We start from the raw sequence: 25,432 nt of genomic DNA, 5'->3' as shown, positions 1-25,432 counted from the left end.
TCAAGGACATCAACCACTCGAGCCACTGTCTGTTCACCCCGCTATCATCCAGAATGTGAGGTCAGTACAAGTGCATCAAATCTGGGACTGAGAGAACTGAAAAACAGCTTCTATCTCAAGGCCATCAGACTGTTAAACAGCCATCACTAGTACATTAGAGGCTGCTGCCTATAGGCATAGACTAGAATTCACTGGCCACTTTAAGGAATGGAACACTAGTCACTTTAATAATGTTTACATATCTGGCATTTCTCATCTCATATGTATATACTGTATTTACGTTCTTAGTCACTTAATGTTTACATATCTTACATTACTCATCTCATATGTGCATATACTGTTTTCTACACTATTCTACTGTATCTTAGTCTCTTCCGCTCTGACATCGCTCGTCCATATGTATATAGTCTTAATTCCTTCCTACTTAGATTTGTGTGTATTGTGTATATGTTGTGTAATTTGTTAGATATCACTGCACTGTCGGAGCTAGAAGCACAAGCATTTCGCTAAACCCGCAATAACATCTGCATGTGACCAATCAAATTTGATTCGATTTGAGGAGGTCAGGACCCCTATTTCTTAAAAAAAAACAAAGTGGATTGTACAACATAAAGGGATTTTTTTTAAATGTAAAGACAAGATCTTAAGAAAGGGAGACCTATGTAATTTAAATTTGATTAGAGTAAGGTGTTTTAGACATTTTGTAAATAATGTATCTAGGTAAGCAAAATGTATAAAGTAAGTGGGAATATTATGTTACATTGTATTTGACGTGGAACATTTTGTCTGAAACCATGATACTGTACCTCTTTAAAAAGGTGCAATATGCAGAAATCTCTTCGCCATTTCCTGGTTGATTCTAATATAGTTTGCCTATTGTCAGTTTGTGACAAAACAAGCAATGTCTAATGTAGAGAATCATTGTACCATCTAAAATACTGTGAAATATATTTTCTATAACCAAAAATATTGTATTTTCAGCTGTTTGAAGCTGATGTACAAAACCGAAAGTAAAAGAAGCAAAAACAAAACTTAAGAACGGGAAGCATAGAAATAGCACACACAGGATAGATCTACCACTTCTTAGACTTGCTTTCAAGGAGTGACAGATCTAACTCACATTTCTCTGTGAATTTGGTAGGGTTGCCCATAGTTACATATTGCATCTTTAAAGAAAATGCCTAGTCCCATTTCAGGAAAAAAACAAACATCCTAGACTATTATTTAAATCCTAAATCAAAGGTAGCATGAGTCAGAATTCCATGAATTAAATATCACAGGCAACATGTAATAATTTCTCATCCCCCCAGAAATAGCCATAATGGGATGGGTCAATTATTCTTCATGCACTCATGACGTGTCAACTCCTGAGCTAAGAGATATCTTGATTGCATGTCTTTTGTTTGAGCAAAACACGACAGCGAGGGTCCAACGCAGTGGATAGGGACCACAGCAAGTTTCCCTGTATTTGGACGGGAAAAAGCTGTGAAGCGAGCTGTAATGTATTGCATGTGCCTGTTAGGTGAAAATGTGTCTACACTGAATGTACAAAACATCCAGAACACCTTCCTAATATTGAGTAGGCTGTTTGAGAGGTGTGAATCCTAATTAACCCATTTAATGTGAGTACATCTGTTGTTGAAGTACAGTAGCTCAATGAAGCTACAGTACTCTAGCAGTAGTCAAGCTACTTATGATGAAAGCATAGTTAATGCATAGGTGAAATTTGCATTTGAATTTCCTGTCTTTTTCGGCTTCAGACAAAAGCTAATATTTCACTTACAACATATTCTTCTTTTCACGGAAGGTGAGTTCTTTTCATGGAAGGTCTGATAATAGCACAAGTCCTGCCTTGAAACATTACTGTGCATTATAACTATTTGAAATGCCGTAAAACAACATGGGTGTCAATGGCAGCCTAAAGTGGTTGGTTTTCAAAATGGTACAGCTCTTTAACAGTTTAAGCTACAGAGATCTTACAACTACATAACTATTTTATGAACTACACTGAACACAAATAAACACAACATGTAAAGTGTTGGTCCCATGTTTCATGAGCTGAAATAAAAGATCGCAGAAATTTTCCTTAAGAACACATTTTGTGCATCAATGTGTTTACATCCCTGTTAGTGAGCATTTCTCCCCTGCCAAGATAATCCATCCACTTGACAGATGTGGCATATCAAGTGGCTGATTAAACAGCACGATCATTACACATGTGCACCTTGTGCTGGAGACAATAAAAGGCCACTCTAAAATGTGCAGTTTTGTCCCACAACACAATGCCACAGATGCTTTTGAGGGAGTGTGCAATTGGCATGCTGACTGCAGGAATGTCTACCAGAGCTGTTGCCGGAGAATTGAATGTTAATTTCACTATCATAAGCTGCCTCCAACGTCATTTTAGAGAATTTGGCAGTACTGTACATCCAACTGACCTCACAAACGCAGACCATGTGTATGGTGTCGTGTGGGCGAGCGGTTTGCTGATGTCAATGTTGTGAACAGAGTGCCCCATGGTGACGGTGGGGTTATGGTATGGTCAGGCATAAACTACGGACAATGAACACAATTACATTTTATCGATGGCAATTTCAGTGTGGATGACGGATCACCAGCTCAAGCTGAACCTCGGCAAGACGGAGCTGCTCTTCCTCCCGGGGAAGGACTGCCCGTTCCATGATCTCGCCATCACGGTTGACAACTCCCTTGTGTCCTCCTCCCAGAGTGCTAAGAACCTTGGCGTGATCCTGGACAACACCCTGTCGTTCTCCACTAACATCAAGGCGGTGACCCGATCCTGTAGGTTCATGCTCTACAACATTCGCAGAGTACGACCCTGCCTCACACAGGAAGCGGCGCAGGTCCTAATCCAGGCACTTGTCATCTCCCGTCTGGATTACTGCAACGCGCTGTTGGCTGGGCTCCCTGCCTGTGCCATTAAACCCCTACAACTCATCCAGAACGCCGCAGCCCGTCTGGTGTTCAACCTTCCCAAGTTCTCTCACGTCACCCCGCTCCTCCGCTCTTTCCACTGGCTTCCAGTTGAAGCTCGCATCCGCTACAAGACCATGGTGATTGCCTACGGAGCTGTGAAGGGAACGGCACCTCCATACCTTCAGGCTCTGATCAGGCCCTACACCCAAACAAGGGCACTGCGTTCATCCACCACTGGCCTGCTGGCCCCCCTACCTCTGAGGAAGCACAGTTCCCGCTCAGCCCAGTCAAAACTGTTCGCTGCTCTGGCACCCCAATGGTGGAACAAGTTCCCTCACGACGCCAGGACAGCGGAGTCAATCACCACCTTCCGGAGACACCTGAAACCCCACCTCTTTAAGGAATACCTAGGATAGGATAAAGTAATCCTTCTAACCCCCCCTTAAAAGATTTAGATGCACTATTGTAAAGTGGTTGTTCCACTGGATATCATAAGGTGAATGCACCATTTTGTAAGTCGCTCTGGATAAGAGCGTCTGCTAAATGACTTAAATGTAATGTAATGTAATGTAATGTAATTTGAATGCACAAAAATACAGTGACAAGATCCTGAGGCCCATTGTGAGGCCCATTTTTTTTAAGGTATCTTTGACCAACAGATGCATATCTGTATTCCCAGTCATTTGAAATAAATAGATTAGGGCCTAATGAATTTCAATTGAGTGATTTCCTAATTAACTGTTACGCAGTGAAATTTTTTTAATTGTTGCGTATTATACAGGGCACGTTTGAAAAAGTGACCTAGGTCTCAATATGCCTTGTTAAAATAAAGGTTAAATAAAGAAATAAGAAGAACTCAGGGAAAACGTAGGCTGTAGCTGTATTGACAATTTCGATGCAAGGCAGCACTCAGATACAGTTAACTATGAAAGGTTGCTTTCTTCATAGGGGGACTCCCAAGTGACGCTGCGGTCTAAGACGCTGATATCTCAGTATCACAACCGGCTGTGATTGGGAGTCCCATAGGGCGGCGCACAATTTGCCCAGCGTCATCCTAGTTTGGCCGGGGTAGGTCGTTATTGTAAATAAGAATTTGTTCTTATTTGCCTAGTTAAATAAAAAAATACAATAAAATTCATGGCCTCGTTGAAAAAAAATAAAAAATACTCCTGTATACTGACAGTTGAGAGCATATAGAATGCAACCAATATTCTATATTAGGAGAGAATATATTTCTCAACATTTGTATTTGAATCAGGCCAGTAAACGTAAATTGTCATCATCAATGCCAATACTTCCCATTCATTTTGATGTCAGACATAGCTGACAGTCAGTCTGACAAGGTGTCTATTGTCCCTGTATAAAATCTTATGCTAGTGATGAATCCAATTTCCCCTCTGGAGATCAATAAAGTTTAGGAAGTGTATATTTGACCGTCAGAAAAAAAAAAAAAAGATTAGCCATAGTGGTTCGAAATTAATTAAAGTTTGGTTTAGGAAAGAGTGAGGTTAAGGTAAGGGTTAGGAAAAGGCATTAAAGTTCACATTGGTTTAGCGTACCTCCGCCATTCATTTTCTGCTGGTCGAATATAATTCAAAATATCAGGGCAAAAATCAAAACCACAGGAAGTGCTTAGGGGAAATTTGCATACATTATATCGAAGGAGAATGCTTATCAATACACTGAATAAATGTTTCAATGTTGTCCATCAGAGGGGTATACTACAAAGCAGGATCAATGAGTTAGCCAGCTAACTTTGATAAACAATGCTAAACTTACATTTTTTTGGGGTTGTTGAGTCAACTAGATCATTCCTATTTCAAGCTTATCTTTCTAAAAAATTAAAAGTTATGAAAGAATATTTAGGTAAGTTAGCTGGCTAACTTGATCCTGCTTTGTAGTATACCCCTCTGTTCCATTGGCTTCATAACAAACATATTTGCCTATGGTTTGTAATGATTTGTATTTTATTATTAGAGAGTCTTGCATGTTCAGGATGTTCGGCCTACATAAGACACTGCATTTATATTTCTTGTTTTGCATTTACATTGTGGTAGTTGCCTATGGTTTGTAATTCTTCAGTTGCTCATGAAATCCTGGATTGGGACGGATAGAGGGTCTTGCTTCCTTCACAACGGCAAATGCTTCATCAAACCCCAAACCTTCTCTGTACATGAGGTACCCAATTAATACTGAGGCAGCACGAGAGACTCCGGCATTGCAATGGACCAGGACAACCCCACTCTGGCGAAAATGGGGAAAGAAATATAAATTAACGACTTGAGAAATGTGGCAATAAGGTGTTACACAGTTATACAAAATATTATACAGTGCATAGGTTACTATTCATAGAAAATACCCTACCCACTCTTATTTACTTGTTTTTACTGTTACGGCAAATCCCAATTATTGTCTTACATGGTCAGATTCATTAATTTATACATGCACATAATAACCATTCTTATATTACCTCGGTTTTGGCTTGATCTATGAACTGTGAACATTCTTGGAGATATGAGGTGATGTCTGTTTCCGGAATATCCAGAATGGTCACTGTTTTATAACTGAATAGATCTGGGAAGTTATTTTTAACACCATAGGCAACGTTCAATACATGTGAAACCTGGAAGGAAGAAGTGTTGCGTTAGGGAAATGTATATTTGTTATTGTTTATTAATTTATTATTGTTTAATTGAAATGTACACCACAATAGGCAAGTTTTTACCTTAAATTTCTGCAAAGTTTCTATATCTTGGGCTGCGTCTTGGGATGCTGAAAAAAATAAAAATAATAATCTGTATCATCCCTTCACAATGTTGTAACAAGGCAGGCTACTATGTGTCAACTAGACAGTACAGAAAATAATAATTTAGACTGAAGTTAATGGTTCAGTGATTCACGCTTGTGTGATGAGTAACCTTGACTGAGACCTGAAGAATTTCATTATCGACCTGAGCTCATGCCTAAGCTTTAGCTCAGTGGGCTAATACAACCTACAGTCTTGTGGCACACAGGAGACCTGGGTTTGAACCCAGTCACATTCACAGCAGTTCTAAAAGTTGTCCCAAGTCCCCCTTAAAACACTTCCGGATATTCTGAGGACCCCCTACATCGGAGATCCCATTTTTAAAAGTAAACATTCTGCTCAATACTAATTTATTGTCGACACTCAAAATATGAAATTGAAAACATTGGAATATTTGAAAGTATTTAAAAATACTTATCTTCCAAATGTGAAATATTTTGGACTAAGTGCAGTTATTTTGTATTTGCTAGGTCTCTTTGCTTTTCCTAGGACCCCTGGTTGAGAACCACTGATATACACTAGGGTCTAGAATAAACACTAGGCAGGTTTCAATTGACCCAGGTTTATGTGACAAAAGCAAAAAACAACATTGCGACATGTGTAATGGAAACGGTAGACATACGAAACATTTTCTGAAGATTGACAAACATTTGATCTGTTCAACAGGAGGTGGATTTTTCTTTGGTCCAACTTTCTTTATTGCAACAAATGTGAACCGTGTTTTTCGAATATCTGATTATTGCTGAATACATTAGAAGGTAGGCAGGGCACATGATGTCATGCAAGCTCATCTCCACATATAAAAGTAAAATGTAACTAAATGTAATCCAAATCAAATCTTATTGGTCCACTGGTTTAGCAGATGTTATTGCGGGTGTAGCGAAATGTTTGTGCTTCTCGCTCCAACAGTGCAGTAAAATCTAACAAGTAATATCTAACAGTTTCACAACATATACCAAAAATACACGTAAATCTAAGAAAGGAATGGATTAAGAATATATATACATATATGTCAAAGCGGCATTGGACTAAGATACAGTGGCATAGTATAGAGTACAGTATATATATACATATATATATATATATATATATATATATGAGATGGGTGATGCAATATTTACAAACAATTAGTGACTAAGATGCCGTAGAATAGTATAGAGTACAGTTTACACATATGAGATTAATAATGCTCAGTATCTTGCATTACTCAAGTGTATAGTGTTTCATTTCCTTAAAGTGGCCTGTGAAGCCTAATCTATGTCTATAGGCAGCAGCCTCTGATGTGCTGGAGATGGCTATTTATCAGTCAGTGGTGTAGTATAGAATACAATACAGTATATACATATGAAATGGGTGATGCAATATATAAACACAGTATATATATATATTGCAATATATAGGACCATGCCTCAGGACTACCTGGCATGATGACTCCTTGCTGTCCCCAGTCCACCTGGCCGTGCTACTGCTCCAGTGTGAACTGTTCTGCCTGCGGCTATGGAACACTGACCTGTTCACCGGACCTGCTACCTGTCCCAGGCCTGCTGTTTTCAACTCTCTAGAGACAGCAGGAGTGGTAGAGATAATCTCAATGGTCGGCATTGAAAAGCCAAATGACATTTACTCTTGAGGTGCGGACTTGTTGCACCCTCGACAACTACTGTGATTATTATTATTTGACCATGCTGGTCATTTATGAACATTTGAACATCTTGGCCATGTTCTGTTATAATCTCCACCCGGCACAGCCAGAAGAGGACTGGCCACCCCTCATAGCCTGGTTCCTCTCTAGGTTTCTTCCTCGGTTTTGACCTTTCTAGGGAGTTTTTCCTAGCCACCGTGCTTCTACACCTGCATTGCTTGCTGTTTGGGGTTTTAGGCTGGGTTTCTGTACAGCACTTTGAGATATCAGCTGATGTACGAAGGGCTATATAAATATATTTGATAATGCAGAAAATACACGAGAGTAAAGGGGCCTTGCTTTAACAAAGTTAAACATTTTCACTGTAGTGTCCAAAACATCTTTCAAGCATTCCCTTGGCAGCAAGAGCATCTCGGTGGATGCTGCAGTGTACCCAAGTGGCGTTGGGAGCTTCTCCTATGTCTCCCTGTCATGGCTTTTGCGCCATTAGTACAGATACCAACACATCTTGACCACCAAAGTCCATTTGATGTCACAAAGCTGTCCAGTACTTTACAAATATCCTCTCCTGTTGTCCTGGTTTCCAGAAGAGGATGTCTTGCTTAATTGACCCCCCAATAAATGTAACAGACATATACCAGGAGCAGTGAAGGAGCAGTCTGCCACGTCTGTTGACTCATCCAGCTGTAACGAATGTAATTCACTGGCTTGCATGCGAAGCAGTAATTGTTTCAAAACATCTCCTGCCATGTCACTGATGCGTCGTGAAACAATGTTGTTTGATGAAGTCATTGTCTGTATAGTTTTGGACTTTTTCCCCCAGCATTGTCCCAGCCATATCCAGGTCAGCAGGAAGAATTAAGTCCTCCACAATTGTATGGGGCTTGCCTGTTGTCGCCACTCGGTAGCTCACCATATCAGACGCTTCTAGCCCCTTATTAATGGTATCTGTTGGTTTTACTACTCGAAAGGCGTCTTTATTGTTGCTCAAAACTCCCGTGGCTTATTTTTCAAATTGTCATGTTTCGTTTCTAATTGTCTGCGCAAGAGTGAAGGTTTCCTGCAAGAGATTAACGGTTAATGTGATTGGATGTTAATTGTTTGACAAGGCTACCTGTATTTGACATTGTGTTGTTATTTCGCTGAACACTAGATGGTTTAATTTTGGCAGTGAAACAAGGCTACTCAGACAAGAAAAAAACCTCAACCAAATGTTCAGTCTCATTGGAAAATATAAATGTACTGTTTGAAAATGTGAAGAAAAATAAAACGTACAAAAAAAGTGAATCACATTTTATTTGGTGTTCCCCCTACTGCATTGCGTACCCCAGTTTGGCAATACCTGTGCTACTGTGATGACACCACCCTCTCCTGCTGCACTACAATTACATGCATGAGTGGTTTTGACATAGGGTTCAGAGGGTCGGTAGGAAAAGATGGCGGAAGTGGATGCTGAGTTCAAGTCAAGCAGCGCGTCAAGATAGTTGGTGAAAATGAATGTTCTGAATGGACAACAGCAGTAGTGAAAACTGGAACAAAAACTGGAACAAAGAAGGAAATTGTCTAAATTCGGAGTGGAGAATGTCACGTCCTGGCCAGTATAAGGGTTAATTGTTATTGTAGTTTGGTCAGGACGTGGCAGAGGGTATTTGTTTTATGTGGTTCGGGGTGGTGTTTTGGTAAAAGGGCGTTTGATTTAGTATTTCCGGGTTTTTGGTTTATGATCTATGTTTATGTAATTCTATGTTTAGTCTAGGTAGTCTATTTCTATGTAGAGTTAATTGGGGTGGACTTCCAATTGAAGGCAGCTGTGTGGTGTTACCTTTGATTGGAAGTCCTATATTAGTTGGGTGTGTTTGTCTGTTTAATTGTGGGAGATTGTTCTGAGTTTAGCCTTGTCAGACTGTTTTATTGTTCATTTAGTTTGTAAATAAATACACACGATGAGCATACACATACCTGCTGCGTTTTGGACCTCCATTACTGACGACAACTGTGACAGATTCACTTTTTGTTGGGATGCGTTTGCTGAGTAAGGATGCATATGTGGGAAACCCATTTTAGATGTCAACTTGTGAAGTACGCGCTGGGAAAAGTGGAGTCTGTCAGAGTGACCATGAGCCTCAAAAGAATCCGGACAACAGAAGTTTTGAACTTCGGAATAGAGTACCCATCAAAGGAGTCATCTCAGGTGTGACAACAGATATTAAGGTTGAACACATGGACAAAAGATGTGCTTTTCTTTCAAAAACAAGGACATTTCTAAGTGACCCCAAACTTTTGAACGGTAGTGTATATCAGATCCCTACACAGGCTCAAGGGGAACCTGGGAGGGCGGGTCTTCCGGCGCCAGTAATGGGCCTCTGGAGTTCATTGCCACAGTTGTGATTGCGGCATAAAAGTTTTTGGGACTCAAGGATTTTACATCTGAAGATGTAAAATCCTTGAGTCCCAAAAACTTTTCTGCCGCATTCACAATAATGTCCAGTTTCTTAGATTTCTTTGAGACTTGTGCCGTACAGTTTATAACTGTGGCAATGAACGCCACAAAATCCACCTTAACACACAATGTATCTTTTGACTGGCAGCAAACATTTACTACAGCCTGTGGTGCGTCCACTACCATATGTTCACTAGCATCAATTGTTTTCTCAATTATTTTGAATCGCCTCCTCATAGGAGATTCGATTGACCGCTCAAACCTTTTCCACCTCAATCTCCTTCACCCTTACAGGGCACTTCAGGAAATCGGGATTATGATCCCCACCACAAGTGCAACAACAACGTCCTTCTACACACCATTCTTCAATATACTCTGTCCGTCTGCACACCCTTTGCTACATGGCCAAATCCTTTACAATTCTTACACTGCAATGGTTTGAGGACGAAAGCTCTTACAGCATATCTTACATAACAAAGCTTCATATGCGTGGGTATTTGATCTTTATCAAAAAACAGGACCGACAGACTTTATTTTTCCCCATTCCCCCAGCGGGTCAGATGCCGGGCATCAACCAGACCAGGAATTTTCTTCATTAAAATAACATCAAATTGATCAGAAATACAGCGTAGACATTGTTAATGTTGTAAATGACTATTGAAGCTGGAAACGGTAGATTTTTTTTTTTATGGAATATCTACATAGGTGTACAGAGGCCCATTATCAGCAACCATCACTCCTGTGTTCCAATGGCACGTTGTGTTAGCTAATCCAAGTTCATCATTTTAAAAGGCTAATTGATCATTAGAAAACCCTTTTGCAATTATGTTAACACAGATAAACTTGTTCTAATTAAAGAAGCAATAAAACTGGTCTTCAAACTAGTTGAGTATCTGGAGCATCAGCATTTGTGGGTTCGATTACAGGCTCAAAACGTCCCGAAAAAAAATACTTTTTTCTGAAACTCGTCAGTTTTGCGCGTACTATTTAATGAAGCTGCTAGTTGAAGACTTGTGAGGCGTCTGTTTTTCAAACTAGACACTAATGTACTTGTCCTCTTGCTCAGTTGTGCACCGGGGCCTCCCACTCCTCTTTCTAGTCTGGTTAGAGCAATTTCACGCATGGAATAGCCTTCATTTCTCAGAACAAGAATAGACTGATGAGTTTCAGAATAAAGTTCTTTATTTCTGACCACAAACTTTTGAACCGTAGTGTGTATATTTGTGTATATATACAGTTGAAGTCGGAAGTTAACATACACTTAGGTTGGAGTCATTAAAACTTGTTTTTCAACCACTCCACAAATTTCTTGTTAACAAACTATAGTTTTGGCAAGTCGGATAGGACATCTACTTTGTGCATGACACAAGTAATTTTTCCAACGATTGCTTACAGACAGGTTATTTCACTGTATCACAATTCTAGTGGGTCAGAAGTTTACATACACTAAGTTGACTCGGCCTTTAAACAGCTTGGAAAATTCCAGAAAATGACGCCTGAAGGTACCACGTTCATCTGTACAAACAATAGTACGCAAGTATAAACACCATGGGACCACGCAGCCATCATACCGCTCAGGAAGGAGACATGTTCTGTCTCCTAGAGATAAACGTACTTGGTGTGAAAAGTGCAAATCAATTCCAGAACAACAGCAAAGATCCTTGTGAAGATGCTGGAGGAAACAGGTACAAAAGTATCTATATCCACAGTAAAACGAGTCCTATATTGACATAACCTGAAAGGCTGCTCAGCAAAGAAGAAGCCACTGCTCCAAAACTGCCATTAAAAAAGCCAGACTACGGTTTGCAACTGCACATGGGGACAAAGGTCGTAGTTTTTGTAGAAATGTCCTCTGGTCTGATGAAACAAAAATAGAACTGTTTGGCCATAATGACCATTGTTAAGTTTGTCGGAAAAAGGGGAAGGCTAAATCAAACCACCTCTGTAATATATATATATATATATATTTTTTTTACAGAGGTGGTTTGATTTAGTAATTTTTTTTTTTCTTCCATTTATTTTGTGTGTGTGTGTGTGGGGGGGGGGTTGTGTATTTTGTCCCATGTTTGGAAATCATGTTTCCATCCCGCATATTAGGTAGCAGGATGCATAGAAATATTGGCGATTGCACAATTTATCGAAGATGAATACATAGGGCTCAGCCAGGAGTTGAAGGACAGTCAGAAGAGCAAATGAAATGGTAGGAGGGACATCCCAACTTCACGCGGTTTCCAATTTCACTTCCTACATCACACAGGCTCAGAACCAAGGCTATTGCTCTATGCAAACCATTTCGATCTATGGTGTACACACAGATCAATTTATAAGCGGAAATGTCGGTTGGAACGGGTACCAGTTTACATTTAATAGGATTATTCTAAATGACTACTGCTTTAAAAATAAATTTTTATAACTATAAAAATGTTTCTTTACAGGACAAGGATTGTACTGACTTTTGTTACATTCCCACAAGACACTTTTCTGGTTGGCTGGCAAGTTTCACCATCCAATTATTTAAGATCTAAAGTAGTGCAAATTTCACCATGGCACGGCACATGGCGATACATTGGCACATGATGATTATTTGAATATGGCAAATATTAGTAAATTATTGTATTCTATCCCACCCACTACACTGTTATTCAAGACATGGGGTGGGTTGCACCAACGTGGATTAACTCTTAAACTGGGTTAAAAATCAACAATTCATCTTGTTGCACCAAATTGTAAACCTAGTTATAAATTAAATCCTTCCTCTAATCTAAATTTAGTTTCACTTTAAACATAGATTAATTTATGTTGGTGCGACGTCATTACGTCCTGACGTTGTCTACACGAGACAGTTAAAAGGAAACGCTCGATAGAAAATAATTGTCGCATCTATTTTATATGCAAACTTTCTTAATGTCGACAACAACAAAATGTCCCTGGACAACTTAATTGAAATAACTAATGATGATGCCTTACAGAGCAGTAGAAATGGCCTGATAATGCCAACATGAAGATCCAAACTGGTATCTTGAACAAATCCACAGCCTGACATCCCTTGGTCCTCATTTTCGTGCATGTTGGAGTCGTCCATTGTTTCTATGTGCCGTCGCCCGAGCACAGTTGTCACAACAGTTCTTTGCTTTTTCAGTTTTGTTTTCGAAAATCCTTGAATTTCCTGTGCAAGTGAATGCATTGCATCTGTCAAATGGGTCTTTGCAAGCACAAATACCGAGAGCCGCTAATCTAGTTTGCAGCACATACCAGAAAAAAACGCAACAGTGTATTGTAATCCAATGAAGTGCTCACGTTTTATTGTAAACTAACGTTTTTCCGAACGCTAGCTATCGGGCTACCACCTGTCACAGTCATACAAATGGGAAATATGAACGGGATTGTGTCACGTGAACAGAGTCGTGTTGCAGGAAGCAGCCTCGTTCTGAGCGGGGGACAACACCTTGGTAGCGAGAAAGAAAAGTAGGGAGACAGTGGGGTGGATTGTGGGTTTGTTAGCTTTGATTATTTCCTTAAATGGACGAACTGTAACACTATAACACGAATTTTATTATATCAAGTATTTATTCTATACTGCGAAGATACAAGACACATTTTTGGTTTGAGGAACACCTTGAACAAGTAAAATGTCACGGGGGGCAATGCAGCCGAGCCAGCAAAAGCTGGCAGAGAAATTGACCATCCTTAACGACAGGGGAATCGGGATGCTCACCCGTATCTATAACATCAAAAAGGTAACTAAGATATGTCGGTGTTACATTCTTAAGTTCATAAATGTATATATACATTTATCCATTCTTAGGTAAGTAAATAGAAACCTGTGTTTGGTTCTAATAATATAACGTTACATGACTGGTGCAAAGCATCGGGAATGGTCAGGAATCAGTGCGAAGGCCTTAATGCTAGCTAGCCTGCTTGTAATGGTAGACAGACTGCTAGCTAATCATCCTCATCTTGTAGTAGCTAGTTAGGCAGAATGCTCGGGTGGGTGCATAGCCAGAAACGACATTCTGTAAAGTCTACTATGATTTCAAGAATCAGTACGTCTGTTAACACGCAACATGATAAGTGAACGTGTTGATGACAGCCATTTAGGTAGCATGCTAGTAGTGATGAGGGCGGGGATATTTTTGTTGATATCATTCTGACTATCGCAATATGTTTAGAGCAATTATTTCCATGATTGATCTAAACGAGTTCTCATGGCTCGCTCTTGTCCATCTGCAGCAGAGACATGGTGAGCAATATGTTTGGAACATCGAATCACAATGAAATCACAGTATCAAATCACAATACTGGGTGTGCAGCAAAGTAAAATACTGCAATAATAGACTACGGTATAAAACCCTCCATTTGGAGACTATCGCAAAATGAGAGCTACTGGGGTGTACATGATTTTGATCCAATCTTTATCAAGGTCTTGTTGAGCAGCTGATTAAAAAAAAAATAAATAAAATGTTATGTGTTGTGTTAGCGCAGGGCTTGAGCAAAAGCCTGTACACCCAGTAGCTCTCCTGGATTGTTGGCCAGCATGCACCATTACAATTACAACCAAATACTCTGTCTTTGTTAAATAATTCCCTCATTCAATGATCCAGGTACCAAATGGCTAAGGTGGGTGACTTCTAAGCAAAGTAGCTAACTAAGACATGTTTGGGATGGTGTTGTGCCAAACTGGCAATACCAGTATGACAATATTTTTGAACGTTGTCAGAAGTATGTTGTATAGAGGAGAATCTCCGTTTTTCCAAGAGTGTCAGAATTATTTCTTAACACCCAATTTTGAGTGCTTGTAAGGTGGTTTTACAACCAGAGTATGCAGCATTGGTTTCATCAACTGTGCATCGTATCAACTTTGTCAGCCTTTTGCGGTTATACACTTGTGCCGGTGGAAAGTGGTTTTTTTTTTGGGGGGGGGGGGGGGCATCACACATGACAATTATATTAATACATTCTAATAGTTAACTAGCGAGAACCAGCCAAACTACACAATGTTTTGAATTGAATCAAGCTAGTCTGTTGTATTATTTTACCCGCTGCTGCAATGTCTCTCTCTCTCCTCTGGCAACGGCCCACAGGCACACACGCAGGTGATGCACACACCTTGACTTTTCCAGGACTTTCATTGCTGACCAAAATTTGCCATAACTGGGCAAATGACTCACTAACTAGCAATGAATATCAACACGTGCACATGTGGCTAGGCACGTTTTGACATAAAAAAAAACTTGCATTTTTTGACTGCAGGATTGAAAGACCTCTAGTGCCTGTCAATGTAGGCCTACAATAATTATACTCTGATGCGCTCTGCAAAGATTGGGAGGACAGTGCGCAATACTGCACATCCGGAGAACATTTTGATCCGGTTCTGATCGGAGTAGCCTAATTGTTTGACATAGATTTTAACGTTATTTATAAACAACTTTTTTCTTTGTCCATATGGACAATCTGTAATCAGCTTCTTTTTTTTTTTTTTTTACTTGCCAAGCGGACAAGTGTTAATGTCAAGCTCAATGATTATTGAGGATATAACAAAAAAATCCCTCATGAGTTTAGTTCAACTCAACTGTTGTACTCTATCAGAACCCAAAATATAAGCTTGTTTTACTCCACTATTTGTAAACAATGTAATTGTAAAGAAACACTGTGGACCTATAGCCTCAACATGGTTAAAACTATCATTTTGATATCATGAATGGTCAAAGCTATGTCTGAATTTGAGTGGTTACATACTGTATCTCATAGCACAAAAGTATAAGATCTCCTAAACCTGTGTTAAACTACAGACCTTATTTTCGGCGTTTATCCATAAACATTAATTTCCCCGTAAGCTTTGGCCAAAGAGCCATGGTGGAGTAGTGCCTACAAAAATATGCCATTACTATTGCTCTCTATTGAATGGCAAGAAATGTTATGGATTGTATCTGTAAAATCAAAACCAAAGTAACATATCAAATAATAATTTGGCAGTCACTCAAGTAATCGAATACGAACGTTTATCCGGATATCCGAATGGACGTGTCCATCCCTACGTGAACTGTACTACGTTGGCTCTATTTTATTTTCATATTGTCATTTCCATCACAGTTCTAGCAACTATGGTGGATTTGTAACCTACAGTTCAGCTTGGCTTGGTTTGGCTGTAGGGCTATAGTGTGATTGAGGCAAAGTGAGCTGTTGGCCGAGCCGGTCACAGTCTTTCTGAACCATAGCGACAGGACTGTGTCGGAGACCAGTGTCAGCCATGTGATGGTTAAATTCTATTCACTCTCCTGTCTGCGAAGTGTAGGCCATAATCCAATTTACGGAATCAGGCAAACTGTCTTATTCACACAATCATGCACTAGTTTCGCTATGATACTACAATTGAAGTCGGAAGTTTACATACACCTTAGCCAAATACTTTTAAACTCCGTTTTTCACAATTCCTGACATTTAATCCTAGTAAAAATTCCCTGTCTTAGGTCAGTTAGGATCACCACTTCATTTTAAGAATGTGAAATGTCAGAATAATAGCAGAGAGAATAATTTATTTCATCACATTCCGACTGGGTCAGAAGTTTACATAAACTCAATTAGTATTTGGTAGCATTGCCTTTAAATTGTTTAACTTGGGTCAAATGTTTCAGGTAGCCTTCCACAAGCTTCCCACGATAAGTTGGGTGAATTTTGTAACTGAGTCAGGTTTGTAGGCCTCCTTGCTCGCACACGCTTTTTCAGTTCTGCCCACAAATTTTCTATGGGATTGAGCTAAGGGCTTTGTGATGGCCACTCCAATACCTTCATTTTGTTGTCCTTAAGCCATTTTGCCACAACTTTGGAAGTATGCTTGTGGTCATTGTCCATTTGTAAGACCCATTTGTGACCAAGCTTTAACTTCCTGACTGATGTCTTGAGATGTTGCTTCAATATATCCACATCATTTTCCTGCCTCATGAAGCCATCTATTTTGCGAAGTGCACCAGCCCCTCCTACAGCAAAGCACCCCCACAACATGACTTTGCCATCGTTGGTGCTATTGGGATGGTGCTCTTCTGCTTGCAAGCCTCCCCCTTTTTACTCCAAACATAACAATGGTCATTATGGCCAAACAGTTCTATTTTTATTTCATCAGACCAGAGGACATTTCTCCAAAAAGTACGATCTTTTTCCCCATGTGCAGTTGCAAACCGTAGGCTGGCTTTTTTATGGCGGTTTTGGAGCAGTGGCTTCTTCCTTGCTGAGCGGCCTTTCAGGTTATGGCGTATTGGACTCGTTTTACTGTGGATATAGATATGTTTGTACCTGTTTCCTCCAGCATCGTCACAAGGTCCTTTACTGTTGTTCTGGGATTGATTTGCACTTTTCACACCAAAGTACGTTCATCTCTAGGAGACAGAACGCGTCTCCTTCCTGAGTGGTATGACGGCTGCGTGGTCCCATGGTGTTTATACTTGCGTACTATTGTTTGTACAGATGAACGTGGTACCTTAAGGCGTTTTTCTGAGGTCTTGGCTGATTTCTTTTGATTTTTCCATGATGTCCAGCAAAGAGGCACTGAGTTTGAAGGTAGGCCTTGAAATGCATCCACAGGTACACCTCCAATTGACTCAAATGATGTCAATTAGCCTAGCAGAGGCTTCTAAAGCCATGACATAATTTTTCTGGAATTATCCAAGCTGTTTAAAGGCACAGTCAACTTAGTGTATGTAAACTTCTGACCCACTGACATTTTGATATATTGAATTTTAAGTGAAATGATCCATCTGTAAACAATTGTTGGAAAGATTGCTTGTGTCATACACAAAGTAGATGTCCTAACCGACTTGCCAAAACATTAGTTTGTTAACATGACATTTGTGGAGTGGTTGAAACACTTAGGTTGGAGTTATTACAACTAGTTTATTAAACCTTCCGACTTCAACTGTATATATGTGTGTGTGTGGTCACAATAATTCTATTATAAAGGCTGTCATGGCGAACTGCAATATTAGTGTACTATTTTTTTTCTCAAGACTTGAGTGTCATTTGTAGTAAAGTCTAGGCAACAAATGACATTGGATTGCTTTCTTTACATTTTTCAGCTGTGAGGTAGGTTCACATTAACCACTTTTTATTTTACAGAGATTGATCATGTAGATCATATTCTTTGTTGTTTAATTAGTTAAAACATTAATTTCCCCCAAGCAGGGAAAAAGTGTCGCCTTTTGAAGCCCTCATGAGTTTGCATCCCTGATTTTTGCTTCTCTTGCATGCTGTTCTTTCTGCTTATCCACCCTACAACCCTCTAATCTTCCATGTCCTCAGGAAGCCTATAGGGTAGACGGAGAGAAGCTTACAGAGCACCCCACTTCTGGAGGTCAAGGTTCTTATTGTAGGGACAACGTAAACTACACCATAATTAAACTTCTTAGGGATCAAATTCCTTGAGCGGGATCGATTTGACAACATCCGGTGAAATTGCAGAGCGCCAAATTCAAATTAAATGACTATAAATATTTAACTTTCATGAAATCACAAGTGTAATACATCAAAATAAAGCTTATTTTGTTGTTAATCCAGCCGCTGTGTCAGATTTCAAAAAGGCTTTACGGCGAAAGCAAACCATGTGATTATCTGAGGACAGCACACCGCATACATGAAATTCATATTTCAACCAGACAGGTGCGCGACAAAAGTCAGAAATAGCGATACAATATATGCCTTACCTTTGAAGATCTTCTTCTGTTGGCACTCCAAAATGTCCCAGAAAACATCACAAATGGTCCTTTTGTTCGATAATGTCCTTCTTTATGTCCTAAAAATTTCAATTTATTTGGCGCGTTTGATTCAGAAATGCACCGGTTTCAACTCGCCCAACATGCCTACAAAGTATCTAAGTTACCTGTAAACGTGGTCCAAACATTTCAAACAATGTTCTTAATCCAACCTTAGGTACCCTAAAACGTAAATAATCGATCAAATTTAAGACAGGATATACTGTGTTCAATACCGGATAAAAACAACATAAAGCGCATTCCAGGTCACGCGCACCAAAAGACTTGAGTCCATCTGAGTGACACATAGAAGGAACAGGGCTACTTCTTCATTTCTCAAAAGAAAAACATCAACCAATCTCAAAACCTATGGATTCTAGTGGAATCCATAGGAACTGCAGCCAGATTCCTATTAAAAAGGCCTTCCCATAGAAAACTAATGGAAAACACATTGACCTCAAAAAAATGTTTTCCCTGGAAGGATTGTTCTCGGGGTTTCACCTGCCAAATCAGTTCTGTTATACTCACAGACATTATTCAAACAGTTTTAGAAACTGAGTGTTTTCTATCCAAATCTACTAATAATATGCATATCCTAGCTTCTGGGCCTGAGTAGCAGGCAGTTTACTTTGGGCACGCTTTTCATCCGGACGTGAAAATAGTGCCTCCTATCCCTAAGAAGTTTTAATAGCATCAGTATTGAATGAATGACAGTTTGGGACACTCACATAGGCCTAGGTAAGAAGTTCCCCCTATGTGGCATAACATAGGCCTATGTCCTTGGCCTGTATAACGAACATATTAGAATGTAGTATTATTTCCAAAACCAGTTGTTTTCAATTAGATATGCATGTTAGTTACTTAAGAGCGTGTGTTGATGTATACCTTTCTCTCTTTCTGTTACAATGCTTCTCCTCCAGCAAGGACAAGTTTGGAAGGTTTGCACAGCTTTTCGCCTTCCACTAAATCTCAGCCTTCCTTTCCTATCGCCTTCTACCTAGTCTCATGTTTCATGACCCTTCTCTATGTTAACCACAGTGTCTTAGCACATAGTGTTGTACAGCTGCTATAAGAGGTCTGTGTTGCCAAATCGGAATGCTTTTGTTTCCCGTCTCGTTGAGCTATTGCCAGAAAAATGGTCTTTAAAAGCAGAATTTATAATAGAAAGGATTTTGATTGACAGCTACTGTGTTACTGTGTGTTTTGAGAAACATGGTGTTTCGTGTTGTACTTTTCTCTCCCATTCTTAAATCCTTGCCCTTCAGTAGTTTTGTGTTGCAAACCACTGAGCTTATATGTGTAGTATAGTCTAGATACTTACATGCCATTCCTGTTGTAGCTTTTTAGCCTATTTGTTGAACAAAAAAACCACGCAATGTCACTCTTTTAGACCGACAGGCTCTGTTTTGTCTCAGATCTTCGTATCGCCCCTCTTTCTCAAATGAAGACTGCCGTTATGTAGCAAGCAACATCATCCATACTAACCGCTACTGTAGGCTAGGGTCGTCACAATACCAGTGTCACGATTCCACTCTGCAACATTTCCTATGGGAAACTCAAAGCAGACTAAACTCTTTTGTCCTTTAAGAGCTTGCTGTGCTATATCTTGGAAAATAAACAAATGCGACACTGGGTGACAACAGAAGGCTGTTTGTTTCCAACATTAGGACTGTTTTCCTCCAATAACATATAGCATGGAATGCACAGAGAAGTCCCTATCACAGTTGGAGGCCCTCCCTTCTCTTGCTAGAACAAAAGCAGTACCTGTTGCCTGCCGACCCGGTAGCGACGAACCTACCGATTCTACTAGTAGAATCGCAATACTCGTCAGTGGCCAACAACTTGACTTTGAGCCAATCTGAGAGCACGAACCCCCACGTGGGGGAATCAACAACAAAAAATGACAAATAAGGTCATTTTCTTCATACATCCTCGGATGAGCCAGTTACACTTCATATGCAATGTAGGCTATGGGATGGTAGCTAGCTAAGTGTAGAGTTGCAATGCCCACAACACTAAATACTTCCTCCAAGCTAGCTAACCACTGTAGCTAGTATTGACATTATAATTAATCACAATGGTTGTTAGCTGCCAAGTTAGTGGTGTCCTTGGCTGGCTGGCTAGCTAGCTATGTTGTGCTAGCTAGTGAATATGCTAACATTAGCTAGCTAGCTAAACATTTGGCTATGGTCTGACACTGGCAGTATGGGATTATGGAGAGGGAATTAAATTGTTTCTTTGCCATCTTGCTAGGTAATTATCTAGCTGTGGCCATCTGGTTAGTATCAACAAGGGCTTTCTACAAAATAGCAACATTAGCGCAGATCACTTGGAATCTAGACTATAAGCAATACGAACGGATATGCATTGCCAAACAACGCTACTGCCACCTTCTGGCCTGGAGTATTTTAACAAGGCTGAGTTCCAAAGTCTCTGAGGTGTGAACACAAACGAGATTGACTGCCGACACTGTTCAGAGGTTGGCAGGCAAGCATTTGTAATCTTACCGGTGTGTTTGAGCTGTGTCTGCATCATGTTTTGTTTCTTTGCCATAAAAGTTCTGAATATCGCAAACTGGTATCGTGACAACCCTACTATAGGCAACACCAGGACAGCATTAGAATGCTTGACACCCCACAGAGCCATATTAACCAGTTCAACCAATTAATCCAATCACTGTTTTAAGTACAGAGAGAGAGAGCTTAATTGTCTAATTGAAAGCTTCTTAATAGTTTTTAAAGTTGTGTTATTGGCAGTTAATTGTTGACCAACGATGACTGGCTTTATAGTGGATGAAGATACGTCACCTACAGAGGCTATTGTGTATCATTCTGTGTATTTTCATTTTGACGTGGCAAATTGTTTGCAACACCATGCAAAAAACAGTGCATTGTTTTCATACTGTACTGTTAAGTTATTCAGGCTTGATAAGGCAAGACTTGGTGGAAGTCTGACATTAATACAGTAAGGTTGTGTAAGTTACAATTAGGGTCATGTTCTTTAGGCATCAAACGGAAGAAAACCGACTAAAACAAGGAGGGACATCCTGGATGCAAATTTTCGCTTTTCGTGGGCAAAACACTCTCTTGCGTGCCCTAATGAGCCTACTTTCTCCAATGATTGTGGTATAGTATTCCAGTTAGTGTCCACACACACCATAAGGTTTAGTAATTATCATTATTAACCTATGTGATGACAACGCATGCATGCACAGCATCCTGTTCACCTTACGACACGTGTACCCAAAATGCATGCCTCTTTACCACCATGTTAAAGGGGAAGTTGACCTAAAATCCAAAATGTCCCAAGTGATTCCATACATTGAAACTAGTTCGGTGGAGTTTTCCTTCTTCCCTCTCCCTGCAGTCTAGAACTGGAAAGCTGCTAAAACAGGTCACGTGATGTGTCTTTGTGCACTGCTAGCTCTGCTGTCAGTCAGAGACACAGTTTTTGTTTTATTGAAGGCATATGGCTGAATTACCCCCCAAAAAATGTAAGTACTCTCAAAGACTAACAATGTGTCATGTTATAGCCTGAATTTAAAATTGATTAAATTGCACACAAAAAAATGTAATTGGCCTACACACACTATCCTATAATGTCACAGTGGAATTATGTTTTTCGAAACGTTTACAAATTATTTAAATGAAATGCTGAAATGTCTTGAGTCTATGTTTTCAACCCCTTTAAGGCAAGCATAAATAAGTTCAGCAGTAAAAATTTGCATAACAAGTTTCATGGACTCATGGCAATAATAGTGTTTAACTAACCATATCTATATACCCCACATGCAATTATCTGTAAGGTCGAGCAGTGAATTTCAAACACAGATTCAACTAAAAAGACCAGGGAGGTTTTCCAATACCGCACAAGAAAGGGCACCTATTGGTAGATAGGTAAAATAAAAAGCAGACATTGAATATCCCATTGAGCATGGTAAAGTTATGAATTACACTCTGAATGGTGTATCAATACACCCAGTCACTATGAAGATACAGGCGTCCTTCCCAACTCGGTTGCCGCAGAGGAAGGAATTCACTTTTTGTCCTGAATATAAAGTGTTGTATTGGATTTGCCCCAAACATATTACTGAGTACTACTCTCCATATTTTCAAGCATAGTGGTGGCTGCGTCATGTTATGGGTATGCTTGTAATCTTTAAGGACTGGGGGGTTTTTCAGGATAAAAAGTAAACGGAATGGAGCTAAACACAGGCGGAATCGTAGAGGAAAACCTGGTTCACTTTTCAGCAGGACAATAACCCTACAACACAAGGTCAAATCTACACTGGAGTTCCTTACCAAGAAGACCGTGACAGTAACAGAGTTATAGTTTTGACGTACATCTACTTGAAGATCTATGGAAAGACCTGAAAATGGTTATCTAGCAATGATCAACAACCAATTTGACAGAGCTTGAAGATTATTGAAAAGATAATGGGCAAATGTTACACAATGCGGGTGTGGAAAGCTCTTTGAGACTTTCACACAGAAAGACTTACAGCTGTAATCGCTGCCAAAAGTACTTCTACAAAGTATTGACTTGGGTATAAATTAGATATTTCATGTGAGTACTCAACAGTCAAATGCCCATCCCTAGTCTCATACAGCATAGCTTTGAAGTGGGTCCTCTGCAGTGAGTCACTGGGTCCAGGAGTCCGGATTCCTCTCCCATCCTGCGTGTTAAATACCGTCCGAGCCAAATATCCACTGCCTTAGGGGGTCTACCCTGGTTTTCAGGAAGTGAAAGACTCCCAGGTATGTGCTGCTCTGTCGTGAGAATTTTTATCCCAATTATTGAACTCAACTATCACTCAAGCTTTAAATAATTCCCAGAGGTTGTAATGCCCTGTTTAATAAAGAATTATTCAAAGACCCAGTCTGCAATAGATCAATACTTTATTAAAAAAGTACTCTCCTGTCAAAAATGAGAACTCAGTCATTTTTATAACTCCCACACACACACACACCAGTAGAAACTCCACCTCCCTTTTAGATGGGCTGTATTTTTCCACAATACCAACACATCATTTCTCATTATCTTCTGTAAGCCTAGGCATTTCTAACAGTTACTCCCCTACCTAGATTGGGGAGGCCTCTTTCCTGTTATTGGTTTCAGAGTTATCACAAGTCGACAGTTCAGTTGGCCTTGAATGTCTCAACTATACATTTCTCAAATTGCTACATAGTAACACAATGGTTACACACACATTATTGGATTATAGTCTTATAATTCTAATACATTTCACACAGTGATACAGTTTCAGAGTGGGACACTTTAGCCATTATCTTAAAACATAGAATAATTTGTATCATGCTCCCAGCCTGTGATTTGTTTGTCAGGTTAGGTACTGTGACTGCAAAAATAAAGAATATCCATGCAAATGGACCACAAAAACTGGAATACAAAACATTGAAACATTGTTTAGTTACATATACAAATATTTTAAAAACTAGTATACAACATGTTAGCAACCTATTGTATGTGCATCATGAAAGTCTTTGTGTCTACTTCATTCTGGAGTGATATCTTCTAACCAGGTCCTTTCTCAGGTCTCTCCTCTAGTAATGTTGGCTGGAAGATTAAAGTAGACTTGGGCAGGTGGGATGAAGGATTCTTGTAAACCACCGTTGGATATTGTTACCACTCCAGCACCTGGTCAACCAGTTTCTCCCTGAACTGCAAACGTTTTTTTTTCTTCATTTAAAAAAATAATAATTTGGCCACCCACTGGTTGGACTGTTTTGGGATCAAGTGTTTCTCACCTACACAATTAAAGCACAGGGCAGTTAGACATGTTTACATGGTACACACACAGACTTATTCTTAATGATGATTTTTGTGTTTCACAAAATACTGGTAGCTTATGTTGTAACAGGAAATATGGTACTTCATATTATTCTAGACATAATGTATTCAAAATGTGATGTACATGAGTGATCTATTTTATAATAAAAATACTGATATAAAGAAAATTAGGTCTATCAAGTTATTCAAGTAGCTTGTTCCCTGTCCACATTTTCATTATTATATTCCAAATTAGTATTATGTGTATTGAGAAAGGAATAACTTCCACCCAAACATAAGTCAAGTGATACCACGTTTACTAACCTATAAAACCTTTTTGTTATTGCCATTGTGCTACATGTAATTATATTTTTAGGATACTCATGGCCCCTATTGACGGGGGGAGGGAGTTACAGATAAACAATAGACCAGACTGGGAAATAATATACCCCAAGTGGTTCCTGCGGCCAGGTATTCCACACAAGGCTATACAGTTGCCTGAAATGTTGTCATGCAAATAAGTCATGGCTAGCCAACACATTGGGAAAAGGTGTGAAAATATCCAGTAGACAACATCAACTCGCATTGATACCAGAGGCACTTGCTGTTGCTTAGTCATTTGAAGACCGATCTATTGAGGCCAGAACCTGTGAGTGAGATGGGGAAATTGACCTCAGTTATTTGTGGCACAATGGGACTTCATGATACATTTGCAATATTGGCTGTAGGAATGTTTACATAGTATTTACTGTTTTTATCGTTACTAGCCATCTTCTGCATCTGTCTATCTTTCAATGGAAAATAGTGAAACTTTGCCTTCTTCCCTAGATGTCTTTATATAGTGCATACCATGTGGCGTCAAGCTCCAAATAAGGACATAAACAGTGCATTCGGAAATTATTCAGACCCCTTGAGGTTTTCCACATTTTGTTACGTTACAGCCTTATTAAAAAATTTATGAAATTATTATTTTCCTTTATCTACTCACAAAACCTCAATGACGAAGCAAAAATTATTTAAAAAAAATGTTTAAATGTTTTAAAAATGGAAATCACATTTACATAAGTATTTCGACCCTTTAC

The 25,432-nt window shown here is 39.5% G+C and overlaps 2 protein-coding genes across 2 annotated transcripts; one reads left to right on the top strand and one right to left on the bottom strand.

Moving 5' to 3' along the window:
* Nucleotides 1–3,800: 3,800 nt before the first annotated feature.
* LOC106575136 (dual specificity protein phosphatase 19) lies at nt 3,801–13,201 on the bottom strand. The gene is made up of 4 exons (XM_014151370.2): nt 12,793–13,201; nt 5,663–5,709; nt 5,408–5,560; nt 3,801–5,181 (listed from the first exon to the last, which is right to left on the bottom strand). The coding sequence occupies exons 1-4, from the start codon at nt 13,007–13,009 to the stop codon at nt 4,999–5,001; spliced, it is 600 nt and encodes a 199-aa protein (XP_014006845.1). The 5' UTR covers nt 13,010–13,201; the 3' UTR covers nt 3,801–4,998.
* An 81-nt stretch (nt 13,202–13,282) lies between these two features.
* nckp1 (Nck-associated protein 1) lies at nt 13,283–14,264 on the top strand. Its single transcript, NM_001140592.1, is given in 1 exon segment — nt 13,283–14,264. A coding segment is annotated over 1 exon segment (180 nt). The 5' UTR covers nt 13,283–13,454; the 3' UTR covers nt 13,635–14,264.
* The last annotated feature ends 11,168 nt before the right edge of the window (nt 14,265–25,432 follow it).

The sequence above is a fragment of the Salmo salar genome, chromosome ssa17 (genome assembly GCF_905237065.1).
Source record: "Salmo salar chromosome ssa17, Ssal_v3.1, whole genome shotgun sequence".
Taxonomy (NCBI): Eukaryota; Metazoa; Chordata; class Actinopteri; order Salmoniformes; family Salmonidae; genus Salmo; species Salmo salar.
The sequence above is the reverse complement of the archived record's forward strand: the minus strand, read 5'-3'. Positions and strand labels throughout refer to the sequence as shown.